The sequence below is a fragment of the Semicossyphus pulcher genome, unplaced genomic scaffold (assembly GCF_022749685.1).
Source record: "Semicossyphus pulcher isolate SPU_LCO1_2020_fin unplaced genomic scaffold, fSemPul1.0.p SCAF_13, whole genome shotgun sequence".
Taxonomy (NCBI): Eukaryota; Metazoa; Chordata; class Actinopteri; order Labriformes; family Labridae; genus Semicossyphus; species Semicossyphus pulcher.
The window spans coordinates 18,524,461-18,541,995 of NW_027211637.1; the positions used below are offsets into that span (position 1 = coordinate 18,524,461).

Consider the following 17,535-nt stretch of genomic DNA (forward strand, 5'->3'; position numbering starts at 1 on the left):
TGTGTGTGTGTGTGCGCCTCTGGCTCTACGTTCGACACTGACTGTGACTTATGAAGGGAAAAGTGTGTCTGTTTAACGTAAATGTGGTGGTAGGGCTCTGACAGGTGGATGCTACTTACAGTGCAATACTTGAAAACACTGAATTAAATGCAGACATTGTATCGATTGTAAAAGTTGACCTAACATTTTTTAATTGGTTATCAGGTCAGGTTATAAGATAAATGATTGATAAATAATGTAAGGATCCCTGAAGAGATGCAGGCTCAATGCAGATTTGAACTCTTAGTCCTCAACGTCTTTAAATAAGCATAAAACCATATCCATAATGTATTCTAAATCATGCTCACATTTCATTATAATGCACTCATCGTGCTCTAATAGGATGCAACATAATGGTCTCAGAGCAACACTTCAAAATCAATTAAAGCTGTTTTTGTTTTCATAATGTCAGCAGTTATAACGTCTCCAAAGTTTTAAGGCAAAGCGTGGAAAAGCAAAACACTGTACCCTCTTGAAGACAGAAAGAAAAACGATGCTGCAATCCAGTCTTCTGCTCTGTTTATCAGCAAAAGATTAATTAATTTTCCTGCGAGGGGGGGATACACAAACGTGTTCTCTTTGCAGGTTATTAAACTGGAAGGTTTCAAATGACTGGCCTTCCCAGAAGACTAGTTCATCAACATTTCTGGCAGACAAAAGTAAATTAAAGCAGAACTGTGACGCGAAAGTACATCTGCACAATAATATAGTGCATTTGGAAGTTATGAGGCTTCGTACATCATTGATGAATATACAGAAATCTTTGATAAAACAATACAGACCTCACTCCCTGAAAGTGTTACAACACGCTGCTGTAGGGTCTGCATGCGTGGGGGATCGGCTGTGTGTTAGCAGTGGATTTTCTGTGAGCGTCAGTATATGTCTGGAATATCAATGACCTCTTTACACCTCTGATTGCTCTGCCCCGAGGAGCAGAGTGATGAAAGGGAAAATTGCGAGTACAGAGTCAGAGGTGAGCTTCAGGGCTTCTCTACCAGCGCCCCCCTGTCTGAGGGAGAAAACCATCCTCCAGCCTGTTTGCACATTGCAAACCCAGTCTTACATAACACAGGCCCGAGCCAGGGGAATTAACTCTGTGTTGTTAGAACACAGCATTTCTAACTTTGGCAGAGTCAGTAAATTTTGATTTAGTTTTATCCTTCATCTTTGCGCTAAAACATACTGATCTGTGACCTTACAGTGGAGAAAACACTCAACTTACTCTGCTGAAATGAGCACAGTGATATACAACCGAATCAGAAGTCGATTTGAGGTAATATATGGAGCCTGATCTGGCAACACTGCTACCCTGGTTCCTCGTTGAGAGCCAACTCAGTTTGGGCATCAGTGGACAAAGCGTGATATTTAACAGGTTTGGCACGGGTGCAGGATCTGCTGTCTTAGTCTCATTGTGTGCTGGAGGAAGGCCAAGAGCGCATCTATAACCCCCCTGTGCCACTAACTGCCTCTCTGAACAGTAGACACAGGGGCTGCCAAGTCAGTGTTTGGCACACCAAGGATAAACTCCACTACAGTCAGACCCTTAATCCCCAAAGGAAGGTTTCAGATACCTAATGAGGATTAGACAAACTCAGAAGGCAGGTTGTTGGGAATTTATGAACATTGAACTCAAGGAAGCCAGCAAACAAATATGCAACGAGGGGAAGTGTCACAACAAAAGTTTGAGTTCACTCAGGTGAAGAGAGTGCATACGAGGGGAATAGGGGTGATGCACTTAAATATGCAGTCGTGCTGGTGCCAGCCTTGAGGTGACCATCAGCAGTCAGCAGAGATATCAAGGTTAAAGCACAAAAGAGGAGGGAAATTATGACTCAAAAATACATAAACAGCATCAGGTTGGAATGAACTAGTAACCTTCAGGGCTGAAAAATAAAGCCAGCACGATGTGTGAAGAACTGCAGTTCCTGGAACGGCCACTTGAGGCTGGCTCCAAAGGCGAGTCAATACCCATAGAGCCCCATATTGAAACTTTAAACTAGAAATGCACAGACTGGTACAAAAAAAAAACAGGTTGGGTCTCTATACCTTTATTTCATGACACCTGTATAGGGTCACTTATGTATAGGGCCAATGTATGAACCTGAAGGCTCCAAAGCAGTAGTCCCAAAAAACCAATTGGATGGCATCAGAGTAGTTACATCTACTTCTAAAAACGTCTTTTGATGCCAAAAGAATTCACATATGTTAAACACTCTTTTAAGTATAAAAATATACACGTAAGTAAAATGGTGTAAAAAAGCAAGAGTAGATTCAAGCAAGACTCAAATATGTACGTACCTTTGAGTATGTAGCATCCTTGTGCAGTGTGTTTGCATGAGGATGCCTAATCTTTCAAAATGATAGCTAAAAAGTGATCTGGCCTAAAGCAGAAGTTAAGTGCTACCATGCTTATTTGCTTTTTTGCTATAAGTAAGATTACAAGATGGAGAACTCTATCACATCTATATCATAGCTATGAAACTTGAGTCAGGAGCAGTTAGCTTAATTTAGCAAAACATTGGAAACGGGAAGATAGCCGTGCTCTATTCGGTGGTAGACAAACTGCCCAGCAGCATGATGAAAGCCTAGTAATCATTCACATATGTTAAACACTCTTTTAGGAATAAAACATATGTGTTAAACTAAAATGGTGTAAAAAAGCAAGAGCAGAAGACACAAAAATGTACGTTCATTTCTACTATGTAGCCTACTTGTGCAGTGTGTTTGCATGAAGATGTAGGCTATAATCTTTCAAAATGATAGATATAAAGTGACCTGACTTAAAGCAAAAGTTTAGAGCATGGCAGCACTTAACTTTAAGATTACAAGACAGATAACTCTATCATACTATATTATAGAGTCAGGAACAGTTAGCTTAAATTAGCATAAAACTGGAAACAGGGAAACGGCTAACTATCCGGTGATAAAGAAACTCCCCACCAGCTCCATGAAAACCTAGTAATCATCATATTATCATGTTTAGTAAAAATGTAGAATATATATATATTTTAATGCATATATATATAATGCAGAATATATATATATTTTTTTTACTTTTGTTTTGTTCACCAAAAGTTGGGCTTACAACAAGTAGGCTAAGCTAGGCTAACCAGCAAAGGAGTGGTATGCACTTTCTCGTATAACTCTAACTATTCTATTAAATCTAATTAAGGAAAGTTTTTGAGGCATATTACAACATGACTAAATAATCTTTAATTAAAGTAATTTAGAAAACTGATTAACTAATAAGGATGGGTCTCTCTGCTGGGCATGACTTCACCCACCATAAAATGAAACCTATTTATCACCAAGTCTTGTCAGTGGAACATAACTAGTTTGTCTCTTGAGGCACCGCGGGACAGAGAGGATTTAGAATTTTAATGTCAGCGCGGTGTCTTCGGATAATTACAGGGGGCAGTTGACCATGAAATTCAACCCACCTTGTTATTCAGTGACATTTGAATTATTGGAATCGCTCACAGACTCATCGGTTGAAAAGGCCAGTCTCCGTGCAGTGCGTGCCTCTGTGTTTACGTGTCTTTGTGATTGTGTGTGTGTGGTTTTTTTTTTTTCCTGTGAGAGCCAGTCTTAGTTTAAGGAGTGGGGACAGTTTTTACAAGGTGAGGTCACTTTGATTGACCATTCTGTATTTTATCAAGGGACCGGTTCACGGTCAGGGACTTAATTGAGTCAACAAAAGGTTGCCTCTAAGGACAGCTATAGAAGGGCACAGGAGAACAAACAAGCCTGTCTCTCTCTCTCTGTGTCTGTCTGTGTGTGTGTGTGTGTGTGTGTGTGTGTGTGTGTGGAGCTGCATGTCTAAATAACAATCACAAGCAATTTGTCATTTTCAAACGAGCCTATAAACTCACAATGACTTTATGGTGATTCATATGATGTGTGCAGAAGTATTCATTTTTCATATTGTGAACACGTATACCGATATAACCATAATGAGGTAACCACATGTGTTGCCATGTGTTTGAGCTGTATGGCCTGACCCTATTGATATTCCAGTGGACTATATGTATCGGAGGAATAGGATCCCTGTTGACTCAATTAGGGCTGCATATTGTTCTGCAAAGCATTGAATAATGTGGGGACAAAGACATTGACTCAGTCTGAGACTGAATATAAATGACCATGTTCTCGCACAGATTGTTCTCCTTCCCATTATAAGCTTTAGCATCGACGGCTGTGTCACATATTTCCGGCTTGATTGACATGTTTCGGTAAAACACTCAAAATGTCAAACTGGATCGACTCCTATAAATCCATCGGAAGAATATTAACTAAGCCGGTACAGTATGAGCACATACAGTCCGCCTAAAGGAATTTCATACATATTCTATACAGTAATCTTATAGCACTGTGTGGTGCAACAAGCTCAGAGTTGATAGTAAACCTGAACGTTATTGTGACAGAAATGTGCTTACTCTGCGTGCTGCTGCTGCACCTGCTACACTTCAGTGCAGACAATGATTGCTCAGAGCTTTTCCAGAGGAGCCCTCTTGTTTCACTTTGCTTTCATGAGTAAACTTACCTGTGGAGATGATAACCAGACGCCCCAAGAAAAGAATGCAAACTGTACAATTAAAGGACAGACCTATACTATCGCTTGAAATTTTGAGCACAGTTTATTGTAGGTTACGGTCTGGTTCAGTTGCATTTCAGAAACCACAGTGTGGTTGGGCACAGAGAAAATCAGGTAGGCAGAGCACGTCCAAAAGCAATCATAATTAAGAGTCCATAACACACATATGTTTATCAAAATAGGCAGCTAAAGCTATACCAAGAGAGGTAATGTTAAAGGCACACAGAGGAACGTGAACAGCATCACATAGAGGTGGCCATATCATCACACACAACAGCTAATCAAGCATATGGATAGAGGTTTCAACATGTTTAGTAACGTTAAAGATTAACATCTGGTAAGTATTGTAATGTTTGGTAAGCTTCTTGCCTCAGTTAATATGTTTTATATTAGCTCTATACCCTATACTATGTCTTTGAAACATACTGTCTTGATCCAGAATCCAGCTCATTGCCGGTTTTATAAAGATAGCCTTTATTATATCTTGAACATAACAAATACCCAGACTTCGGATAGACATCTAAATTCATCTGTTGTACAAAGAAGCCTAAGGGGGCTTTCACATTAGGGACCCGGGCCCGGATCCGATTACACTTGACCCCAAAGTCAGGTTTGTTTGATTAGTGTGAACACTGTGTACTGCACTTCGTTGATCCGTGCCAGAGTCCACTTGTAAAGGTGGTCTCGAGCACGGTTCATGTGTACGGTACGGTATGCATCAGATGTGAAAGCTACCGTAGCAAAGCTGCTTTTTATAATGTCTCTTCCGAAATCCACGTATGCCTGCAGCACCGCCGATCTATTCCTCTGAACTGCACAGCCATAGCTGATACCATAGGAATGCAGGTGAGAGGGTCGTCCTTGAGATTTTCTGCAAAATATGAATAATTGTAGGCATAGTCAAAGATCAGCTCCATTGTATGAGCTTGGGATCATGTGGTTCACACGCTTTTCTACACTGGAATGACAACATAAACAATGTTCCGTAGTAGTCTTCTTCTTCTCCTTGTTTTTGAGGTGCATTACTGCCACCTTCTGCTTCGGAGTCCTACCGCAAGTGTACACGGGTACGAAACGAAAAATACTAATGTGAAAGCTGACTGGCAGGGGAGAGGAGAGGGGGGTCAAGCGTACTTGGGTACAATATGAAGCAATCATACCTGAAAACACCCTAATTCTTCTTCTTAAAGGGATAGTTCAGGTTTTTTTAAGAGGGGTTTTATGAGGTTCAAAACAGTGCCAAAAAAAAGGGCTGACATCAAGTTGAAGCAGTGAAAATATTAAAAAATACTGCATACACTGAAACAAAAATGTTTTTTTTCAAATTTATTTTTCAAAGAGGCTATAGTAGGTGTTTCTCTTGGCTCCATCTACAGCGGTAACCTACATAGCTTACCTTGCATGTTGGTACTGTGGCTGGCATCTCAAAACAGAGGCGGCACTGATTGTTAATTACTGTATGAAGTACACTCACTACTGTTAAGTGCCACATACAACCCCACTACAAAAAAACCTGAACTATCCCTTTAAAGCTACTGTGAGGAACATTTGTTTTTTGTCGATTTTGGCGCCCCTTGTGGACAAAGCTGTATCTCTTTGCTGATTTTGTCCTGTACATGCTTAGGTGGCGGTTTTTAACAGTCATATGTATCACTCACCAGCAGTTTTAGACAGTAAAAATGACTATATGGAAATAATAAATCGCTGATGGTCTGGTCACAGGAGCTTTAAACAGTATAATGAATTTTGGGTATATTAAGACATTTTTCAAAGAAGAAGAAATAGCCAACAGAGTAACTGCATCCAAAAGATCCATTAATGCCAACAGAAAATGTTTGTCTTTGGAAGATTCAATAGTTACAAAGGAAAATACAGCAAAGAGTAAAAAAATAAAATATGTTGCCTAATTTTCTGGCTTTAAACTAATCACTGGTGTGAAAGGGTCCAACTTGCATCATAAGCAAAAGTAAGACTGGCCAAACCCTTCATATCAGTCTACAATATGTTTGTGAAACAGGCGCCATATCTGGTCCTTCAGTCTAATCCAGTCGGGTCCAATCCAGACTTGCTTTACGGCCAAGGGTCTCAGGTCAGCTTTGATAACTTTACAGTAAGTCAGAGCGTTTTGTCAGCATTAACCAAATATGTGTACACATACAAGGACTTCTCTCACTGTAGTTACACAGAAATAGACATGAGCTTAACAAACAATGGTTAAAAAAAAAAGAAGGTAAAATAGAGGTTATCAAGAGATTATAAAGATTATCAAGAGATGATTAAATTGCTTGTTTTTTTGACTGCAGCTGCTTGTGTATTTGTTGCCAGTGTTTTCTCTCTATTTGGGTTGTTCTCGTAGACGCATTGTTGATGAATTATCCTGAGATCTGTTTTGGATCAGGTTCTGTCTTTTACATGCAATGTTTACTTACGTTTCCTACTGGTTCTTAGAGGGCTGGTTCAAATGTGAGGAGGGTACACAAGTATTCCAGGGAATGAATCATAAGCGGCTATACTTGATATAGTTTTTGGGTAGTAACAAATGACAATGGAAAATGGGTCATTAATAAGTAGAATATGACCCAAATCTGCAGCTCTCCGTGGCTCTACAGCAAGTTTGAGCTCACTGTTAAGCTGTCCGGACCGAACCTTAACTGTGTTGGTTCACTCTCACTGCTTTTATTCAGCAGCATTTTAAGCTGAAAGCGACCCCCTTTTTTGTGAAAAGCTCCTAAAATCAACTATACTTTAATCTACGCCATTCTTTTTTTACGTCTTATTTTTGCTGTCTCTGCCATCACCGAAGGGGTGGAGACGGCCCCCTTTTCTCTTGGCTCCGAACCTGCTGTTTTCAGTAAAAAGCTCTTAAAATTCACTGTATGTTACCTGCTTAAATGATAACTTCAGTATTTTTAAACCTGTTTTTTTGTTGTTTGTTTTTACAAATTTAGGGGTCGAAATGACTCAGGAACAACAACTTTTGGAATCGGTCCAGTCGATAACCACCGCCGGCAGCTGCAACACGGCCGCAATGACTGCAACATAATCCAGGGGCAATTGCGCCCGATCAAAGTACATCCACTAAAAGTGCTGTTTTTGCCACTGACAGGCTCAGATTGTTAATCCAGGTGTCTGACAATATTACGGAAAAGATCCCTACAAAGATCGTCCTTTTTTTAAAAGAGTAAGATCCTTTTTGTGTAACCAGGAACAGAAGTCTCGCTCAAGGAGAAGTCTTGCTCTGAAATCCTGCGGCTGGTGAGGCGTTACCGGGGTGAGTTTTAGTTGGAGAGAGGATTTGTTTACGTTCAGGACTGCCAGCAGGAATATATTTCAAAAGCCATGGCTGAATATTTACCTCGATTTCGACAATGAAGATGAGGCATTTGAATTCAATGGCCGTCCCTATTTATTTGAGTCAGAGTAGTTGAAGAGAGAGAGGGGCAACAAGCAGAGGAGGGTGAACCGGCTGCTGGCGGAGGCCATCTACTGGACAGATTCCAAAAGTTTTAGTTCCTATGAGTCATTTCGACCCCCACATTTGTAAAACTAGGGCCCAGGTTTAAGAATACCGAAGTTATCCTTTAACACCAAACAACTGATGGACGCAGTAAGTGACAAGTTGGTGAACAAAGTGGTGCATGTATCCGATAATGGCCCAGAAATTTCTTATGGGAAATCAAAACAGAGCTAAAAGGAGTGACCTTTGGACCTAGCTTAATGACAGATGCTTTTCCATAACAGCTGCATGTTTGATGAAATGGCCAGCAACCAAAAAGATCATAACAGGTTTCGTCAAAGTCAAAGGTGCCCAGGGTGTTTTTTATGGTTTCACAGGCCCTTGAAGTAGTAGCTACGCCCCTGCTAGGATGTATCCTGTTGATAACTCAGCTGGCAGCATGCCTTTGATAGGCCTATGAGGAAATAAGATTAGTACACCAGAGAGGAACAGACTGTATGAATGGTTGGATAGCTTATCTTTTTTTCCCCAAAGAGAGGAAACCGTTTTGTCAATGAATTTTGAGTGACGACGGAGGGTTGTATCATTTTTTCTCATCAGTGAGTAACCCAGTTTCTTCCTATCGTGCTGAGTCTTGAACGAGATTTCCGACAGCCTAACTGCAGTTTTGGTCCACAAACCGACCTACGCAGAGAGAGAGAGAGAGAGAGAGAGAGAGAGAGAGTGAGAGAGAGAGAGAGAGAGGAAAGGGGGAGGACGACAGAGGGAGAGAGAGAGGGGGAGAGAGAGAGAGCGCGCTCCTCCCTCCTCCTCCGTCTCTTCCCACCACTCATCCCGAAAAGCCAACGTAAGACGGTCTTCACGCGCGGAGTCCTCTCATCATTTCTCCCCTCGCATAATGGAAACTGAATTAAAACAGCTGTGCTACGTCCTTCTCCGGTACTTTTCCGCCCTCACTCCAGCAGCCGCGTTTGTCTAATGTGGCTGTCCTCTTCGCTAAATAACTTCTTCTTTCCTGGTATCCCCCCCCACACCCCCAGACACGCTTTGAGAAATAACCAAACCTACGACTTGTAACTAAACTACTCCGGGAGAAGGTCGTTTTTTTTCTTGGATGGAGTATTTTGCCTCGGTGAGTAAAAATCAAAGACTAAAACGAGAACCTGTTATTTGTAGTTCTCAACCTGTTAGGCAAATTGTATCGCTTTGCTTTTTCCTTGTTGAGGGTTCGTCGTCAAATGTCAGCTCGAAATGTCAAAAATGCTTCGGGTCATTTGCTTATAAAATCAGTCGTCAATTCGACCTGAATTGTCCTAAACCACGTTCACTATTTTAGAGAAGAATAAAGGTGCCTCTTCTGTGTTCTAGTCTGAACTCAACAGGTTTCAAACCCTTGCTTGTATCTCTCTCTCTTAAGCAGGCTACAGCCTTGTGAATGTGCCTGTTCATATGACAGAGTTCAACACATAAACTACCTATTATACCCTATTTTATGGTGCAGTCGCTTTGCTTGCTTGCCTTTAGTGTAAACTGTAGGATGCATTGAAGTGTGGTCCTGAGAAGGATGCTTCTAACCTGTAACTCAATAGAGGGGGATGTGAGAAATATAGCTTTAAAGTAATTATAGGGAATATGATGCTTAGTGGAAATTGCAGTATGTTCCTGTAATCACATTAAAGCATACAATATCAAATATAATATATTTTAGTATGCACTGTAACGCTTCCTCACCTTTAAAGTGTGATATTAAATTATATTTCCATAAAAGATACTTTTTGCTGTCTCAGCTGGACTCCCATGTCAGGATATGAGTTGTTGTTTTTCTTCATTTACACCCATTCTCTTTTATAATAGCCTAACTTAATTCCCATTGTCCTTGTCTTTAACATTATAAGTCGTCTCTTTCACATCTTGCACATTAATTTCTCTGCACTCCTCTTCCCCTGTCAAAATCAAAACACCACTGTTCTTCCTGTCCTTACAAACCCTCCTCACTCTCCCCCCTTCAGATGGTGAATGAGCTGAAGTCAAGCTGGTTGTGAAGGTGCTGGACTTGTTCCCCCCTACACCCCAAGCCGGACTCAGCATGGCGGCGGGAGTAGCGGCATGGCTTCCCTTTGCCCGGGCGGCAGCGATCGGCTGGATGCCCGTGGCCAATTTGCCCATGCCAGTGGCGCCCACTGAGAAAAACAAACGACAGGATGAGCAAATCATTCTCAACGTCAGCGGACGACGCTTCCAGACCTGGAAGAACACCTTGGACCGATATCCAGACACCCTGCTGGGGAGCTCTGAGAAGGAGTTCTTCTACAACGACGAGACCAAAGAGTACTTCTTCGACCGGGACCCTGACGTGTTCCGCAGCGTGCTCAACTTCTACCGCACGGGAAAGCTCCACTACCCACGCTACGAGTGCATCTCCTCTTATGACGAGGAGCTTGCTTTCTTTGGCATCGTCCCAGAGATCATTGGCGACTGCTGCTATGAAGAGTACAAGGATCGGAAGAGGGAGAACGCAGAGCGACTCATGGACGACCAGGAGGACAACAAGGACGCTAAGCTACCCAACATGACCTTCAGGGAGACCATGTGGCGGGCTTTCGAGAACCCCCACACTTCCACCATGGCTCTTGTCTTCTACTACGTCACTGGCTTCTTCATTGCCGTTTCCGTCATCACCAATGTGGTGGAGACGGTGCCCTGCGGCACGGTGCCCAATCAGAAGGAAGTGCCGTGTGGCGAGCGCTACACCGTGGCCTTTTTCTGCATGGACACTGCTTGCGTCATGATCTTCACCGTGGAGTACCTGATGCGCTTGTTTGCTGCGCCCAGCCGCTACCGCTTCATGAGATCCGTCATGAGCATCATTGATGTGGTGGCCATCTTGCCCTATTACATCGGCCTCGTGATGACTGACAACGAGGACGTGAGCGGCGCTTTCGTGACGCTCCGTGTTTTCCGCGTGTTCCGTATCTTTAAGTTCTCCCGGCACTCGCAGGGCCTCCGCATCCTGGGCTACACGCTGAAGAGCTGTGCCTCGGAGCTGGGCTTCCTGCTCTTCTCCCTCACTATGGCCATAATTATCTTTGCTACCGTCATGTTCTACGCAGAGAAGGGTTCAAGCTCCAGCAAATTCACCAGCATCCCAGCCTCCTTCTGGTACACCATCGTTACTATGACAACACTCGGGTAAGAACAGAGCAGACACCTCTTTTATCTTGTTGCAATGCAAGTGTGTGTGGATGTGTATGTGTGTACATATATGTGGTTTTGGCTGCTGTTTGTGAGTAAATGTTTGCTTATGGTTCGAAATGTGTGTCTGACTTTGTGGCCTCAAAAACCTACAACTGCTCGCAAGTCAGTGGCTCCCTTTTCAAGAGGTACTTCAAAAACTTCAAGCATTAGGACTGTTAGACTCTGGAGGAAATGCACATTTCAGTGTCCAATGTGTCTTCTGTATTCTTCAGGGGTAAGAGCAGCCTTCAAGATGTCCTCTCTTACTAATGGCATTGCCTGCCCTTTATACATCACCAGTAAGAGAGAGAGAGGGATGTACGAGCTTGTAGAGAGAAGGGGGAAGTTGAAACGCAGAATATGCCATTACCTACCTTTCCAACTTGCCTGTGGTTATAAGGAATACTCCTTCTGTTTGTAATGGAACCAAACAGTGACTTTGCATTTTGAGAGCCCTCCTACTCCTTCACTCACTCTTCGTGAGTTACTAGTTTCTGCCTTTAAAATTGAGTGCCTCTTGATACAAAGGCTCTGCTGCAGAATATCAAAATGCTCTCCATTTTAAGAGGAAAGCGAGTGGTTCCCTTGTTTTGGTGCGAGTAACAGAGGAAGATATTTATTGTTATTAGCACACAATCATGTTTTCATTTTTGTCTTAGTGCCCAATTAACCTGTAGCCCTAGGCTGTTATTGTTTCCCTTCATAAGGTCACAAAGCGGCTTCAACTGAGTTTTGCAAGAAGCAGCATTCGAAGGCATCCGTCAACGTTCTTCATTTTTATGTCATCATATTTCCTGCAGTCGTTTTATGGCGGTGAGGGGAACCACAAATGCATCATTCATTTGATCCGATGGTAATGTGTTTCATGAGCGTCCCCTGTTGTGGATGTGTGAGTCAGACTGAGAGGCTGACAAATTGCAGCTTCCTGCTAAATGTCAGAGTCATGGAGGCCATAAATGGCTTTGAGCTCATTGCCCGTGACACACTTGGCACCTTGTCATCTTGCCTCGCCATTCACAACCGGCGTAGAATTTTCTGGTGTTAAGCAGATGTTTGATTTCGGATCGGTTGTTTGGTTTGTGGACGAATGACGGGCCAATGAATTGTGGGGGAAATAGCTTATAGCGCTCCGCTCTGTTGTCTGCTTGATTTGCTTTCCATGCTAGCTTGAGCATCTTCCTACTTTAGTGAGACCTGAGATGTTAAACAGGTCTCCTGTTGCTTTTACAGTAGGCCCGTGGAAGAGGAGGGTTATGTGTGCGTTTGTGTGTTAGTGTGTCTGTTTGTGCATTAAGAGGGGTGTAGTTGTTGAGCTTGGCCTCATCAATAAAGCAGGGGCCAGAAGTGGGTGTCAGAGTGACTAATGATGTGGCCCACTGCATCTGCTGACTAATGTAAACCTGCCTGACATTCTGCTCTCGGTGCACGTCATAAACACACACAAACCAACCATACACACACGGATTATATTTGGCTTTGTGTATGTCTGAGTGCATAAAGACTAATATTCTAATGTGCTTGCATTTTTGTGCATGTTATTATGTATTGTATGTTGATTTGTCTTCCAGTGAATGTGACTTGAGATTCACAAGTCTGCGTTTGAACTTCTCCCACTCGTTCCTCCACTATATGCAGAGAAATCTGTGACTTCCTGCCATTTGCAATTTATATTCATCCGACTAAATAAGATAAAAGCCGGGTCCCACCGACGATGTTTTCCTTGACTTCTTGTCTTCCTGTCTAGGTGCCTCAGGGCTTCGTATTGTGCTGTTGAGAGTGTGTACTGCTTTGTTCTCCTCGTGGTGATACTAGTATCATCTGCACTCATGTTTAATTTACCGCACACTTGTGAGCTTTCGCCCTGGTGCCTCAGCTGCACCCAGAGAAATATTTGTGTGTTTTTGATTTTTTTTCATGCCCATGATATGTCAGACACTTGTGTTCATAAGCACTATGACACACAGCACCATGGGTGCCCGTGTCCTATCTGTGCCACATACATGTTGGATGCCCGCTGCAGCTTTTTGAGTTCTGTTTATCCTCAAATAATCCGGCCTCAGTCAGAATCCATAATCCTCCGTCAACAATGGGCAACGGAAGCGCAGGTGAATAGTTTTTTGAAGTGCCGCTCTCATCTTTCTCGCTGGAAATGAAAGTTTCTTTAATGACAGTATGTCAGAGGGAGAGGGGAAATGATGTCTGGGCTGAGAGGAGAGGCAGAAAATTAAGGTTGGAGAAAAAGAAGCAAGCATCTGATATTTTTGTTCTAATAAAAGCAAGAAAATCGCAGGGGGAAAAAAAGGCTTTGGTACAAACAAAATAGGAGTCTAAATCCTCCAAAGTCGACCCTCGAGGCGCTGCCGCTCCTTATGACCAACTGGACACAAAGATGTTTAACCGGCCATGCAAGTTACAAGCCACCAACCAACACTGCCATCCTCAGAGCCTTGTGCTCACTCTCTAGCAGAGCTAAACAGCTTAGCTCAAATCCTGCAAATGAGGGCCAGGAAGACAGGCATGCAGGCAGGCACACAGTGGTGAGGCTTTAGCTAAATCACACGAATTTAGGCAATAGGACCTTTGAGGGATTTTGTGTCCTAGGTTGTTAAACAAATTGATTTTGATCTTTGACTTATAACTGTGAGCAACTGTCATATTTTGTTAACCTGTGTTACTAACTGTTGTCTCGCTTGGCAGGACACAGAGAGGGCGTTTGTGAGAGAGACATGGAACTGCTAAATCTCATTACTGCACCATGTGAACTCAATAGTTTGTGTCTCTATTCGCAGTCTAAAAGCAACACAAGTGATGAAATGACCTCATTGTTCTGGTGTGATGCCAGTTCAGTGGTTTGGTTTGTAGTAGTTTTGACACATTTATTCATGATGCTCTGTTTAGAGAATGTTTTACTTCATGTTCAGCATTGGATCCAAGCGCTGTAGTGGCTTCATTTGTAATAATAGTAAGTCTTAAATAATATCGCAGTTAAAGCTCTTGAAAGGCTGATTTGAAGGAGGTCTTTTGAAAGTGTGTCATAAAGATGCCCACCGGTGTTTTGAATCTCCGATGCAGACTCTCTAAAGGGGCTATTACAAGAGTTGTGGAAACCACCACCCATCAGCACTGGTCTGCTGCCATTAGCCAGGAGATGAGACTCGGATTGAGGCTCCGGTGACTGATCGAGGAAGCCAGGTTAGCATTATAATTAGCCATTAAAGCTAACATACGTACATACAACTGTCGGTTCGCTTCCCATCACCATAGCTTGTCTCCCCAAATCTACATCTCCGACATGTTCAGCAGCTCATATTGTTTTGGCTTTGTGCTCATCGGGGGCTGTTTCTGCCGCTTGAAGAAACAGTCGTCCAATCAGAGCTTAGTAGGCGGGGTTAAGAATGATGACGCCGTTTCCATGCATAACTTGCTTTGTTGGGATTGGACCAAGTTACGGAGATGAAAGGCAATTTGAATAACTTTATAGAGAGCCAAAGTTTCTTTCTGAAGGTCTGGTTTGGTGATATACAGAGGCATCTGCATTTCAGACCAGCTTCATACTGCCCCTTAAAGTCTACCAGGAAAACAAACTGCATGTATGAACACATTTCAGAATGATTCAAACCATGTTAAACCCTACAATACTTGATTGTAATTGAAGTGGAAGCCTTGTTCTGATTTGTAATTGAAGTGGAAACATGGTTTTGATTATAATTTAGGATGAAGCCTTGCTTAACAATGACAAGCCACTAGATAGCATTAGCCTAATGCTGGCTGGCACTTTTCAGTAGCACATTGGACCACATTTTAATATATAATTATAGCTAAATATTCAGAACATTAGACCAACCGAGAGGAGAGAAAGAAAGACGATGACTGTGGTTCAAATATTTGAAATTAAAATATAATAGGATTAAGACTCATTCTGGCCTCATCGATGCTAATTGAGCTAAGCTATTCTTTTGTGTCAAATCAGCATCACTTTGCCTAATACACCTGTTACAATTACATACTTTTCCAAGAAAATAATACAACTATCAGTTAATGCTGCTTTTTTTATTTATGATGAGATAAGGGGAACATTGAGCAGCAGTGGCAGTTGAATATAGTGGGGTTTTTCCAGGAGAGGGTTTGACTCTGTCCTCTCTCCAAAAGCAGCTTTCAGAGGTATTTCTCATGACATAGAAATAATTTATCCCTTTGTTCTTTGTGTTGCTTTATTTAAAATAGATGTGTCCCACACCACCCCAAAATGAGTCTTCCTTAGTCCTCATTTCATGTGACATATTTTGGCAGTCGGCTCATTGAGGCAGCGTTGATCAAATATTTCAGTGTTGAAAATGTAACCCTTTTGCAATATTGATTAAAGGCACTATTCAACATATAAATTGTGGCTTCTTTGATGATTCATAAAAGATCAACCACGTAGCAGCGTGTCTCACCTTGACTAAGTGTTAGCAACGTTTAGCGGTTAGCGACATTTACTATCAAGATGAAACACTTTTATGCACCTTTTGGTGATGGAAAAATGGCTGTTTTTTCTCACCAAGCTAGTTTTTATCAAAACATCATATCCACTGATGTATCTCAGATTTTCATTATCTTTTTGGCTACTGTTTGATTACGTAAAAAGTGCATATTTCTTCTTGGGACCTCTTTGAATATTCTCTATTACACACAACAGAACATGTCAGCTTTTCTCTGCGCGTCTTGTCATCTTTGCAGACTCATTAGGCTGTATTGCATTCATAGATCCCGATTGTTTGGTCGTGTTTCATTCATTAGCATAGCCGTGCCTGACTATGATTAATATCCTTATCAAAGCCCGGCTTCTTTTGATCACTGCTCCTCTAAGATCAATGCACCGCTCTCCGTTTCCCAGACAACCACAGGACCTTTCACGTACGCTGTTGTTTGCTGTGGTGCCGGGGGTTGCGCGTGCATATAGCCCATGCGTGTGTGTGTGTGTGTCTTTAAAGTACGTGTGTGCCTCCGTCCTCTTACACAACTCATTGTCACCGGGCTCTGATTAATAGAGCATTTATTTCAGAGCCAATAGCTTGTGAAAAACGATGATCAATGCAGATGAGCAAATATTGATTTGGGCAGTGGTGAGAAATGTGGCAGCCATTGTTAGTGTTACTAATTAGAAAGGGTGCTGAGAGGAGTATGACTGAAAGATAGCAGCTAAATGTGATGTCACTGACCTGTTATCTTGGATTTATGAGAGCGGTTAAGGAAGTCATTTGTCCATTATGATTTACGTGAGGTCTGCTCGTAACCTTTACCTTCTAAGGTCACGTTTAGCTGTGAGCCGACCTGCATTAATATCAATTAAGACTTATTTGGAGTTTGCATAATGACGGGAGGTTATGCGGGAGTGTTTGACATGCATGCAGTGCAGCGCAGGGCTTTGGAGTGTGCATGATCAAGGCCTTTATATCACGGCTGCTATAAATGCAACAAGAAAAAATGAGAGCGTTCAGCTTATTAAATATAAAACGCGTTGAAATGCAAATAAAGTACAGTCAGATCACTGCAGTGCATACACTGAAGCAAACCAAATAACGTTTTCCCTTCAATATCCTCGATTTCTTCATTAGATCAAGATTAATTATTCATGAAAATAGTGCGATTCATTATCATGGGTTTCAAGGGATTTACTCATGGGGCTTGATATATGGAGATATTCCAGGCAACATTTACATTTACAGTCACAGCGTTTGGCAGACGCTCCTATCCGGAGCGACTTCCATTACTCCTCAGTGTTCATTATTTAGACAACACCATCGGTTCAAGTTAAAGCAGACTCTCCGAAGCAATCAGATCACCAGCAGTGATTATCCAACTATAAGTGCTTAAGAGCGTGCTGAACTAACCAGCTGAAACTTATGTAGCGTACATTTCAGTTTAAACAGCCAGTTGTGCTTCTTTACTGTCTACGAGCTAATCAAATGAAGGGAGTGCAGGATCACAAACTCGCATTAGGGACGATGAAACATTTGTACGTATCATTAATGGTCAGAAGAATGTACTGGATCCTCTATAAGAAGAGAGCACAATGTCTCTAATGGACAGTGAGGGTCAAAGATTTCACTTCCTGTTTCTCCAGAGGCTTGCACAGTCTAGTCCTCTTATCCACCTCCCTGAAGAAAACAACCAATAAAAGCTATGCTACAATGAGCATTTGGCTGGAATCCAGTTTAAGTTTAAATAA

General features: G+C 42.2%; 1 protein-coding gene across 1 annotated transcript in view; it reads left to right on the forward strand.

The window, feature by feature from the left end:
* Window positions 1-8,912: 8,912 nt before the first annotated feature.
* Window positions 8,913-17,535, forward strand: part of LOC138589570 (A-type voltage-gated potassium channel KCND3-like) — a 105,251-nt gene continuing 96,628 nt past the window's right edge. Inside the window, exons 1-2 of the mRNA XM_069659921.1 lie at window positions 8,913-9,222; window positions 10,100-11,279. Coding sequence (XP_069516022.1) covers window positions 10,177-11,279 — 1,103 coding nt within the window. The 5' untranslated portion in view covers window positions 8,913-9,222; window positions 10,100-10,176. The remainder of the gene's footprint in view (window positions 9,223-10,099; window positions 11,280-17,535) is intronic.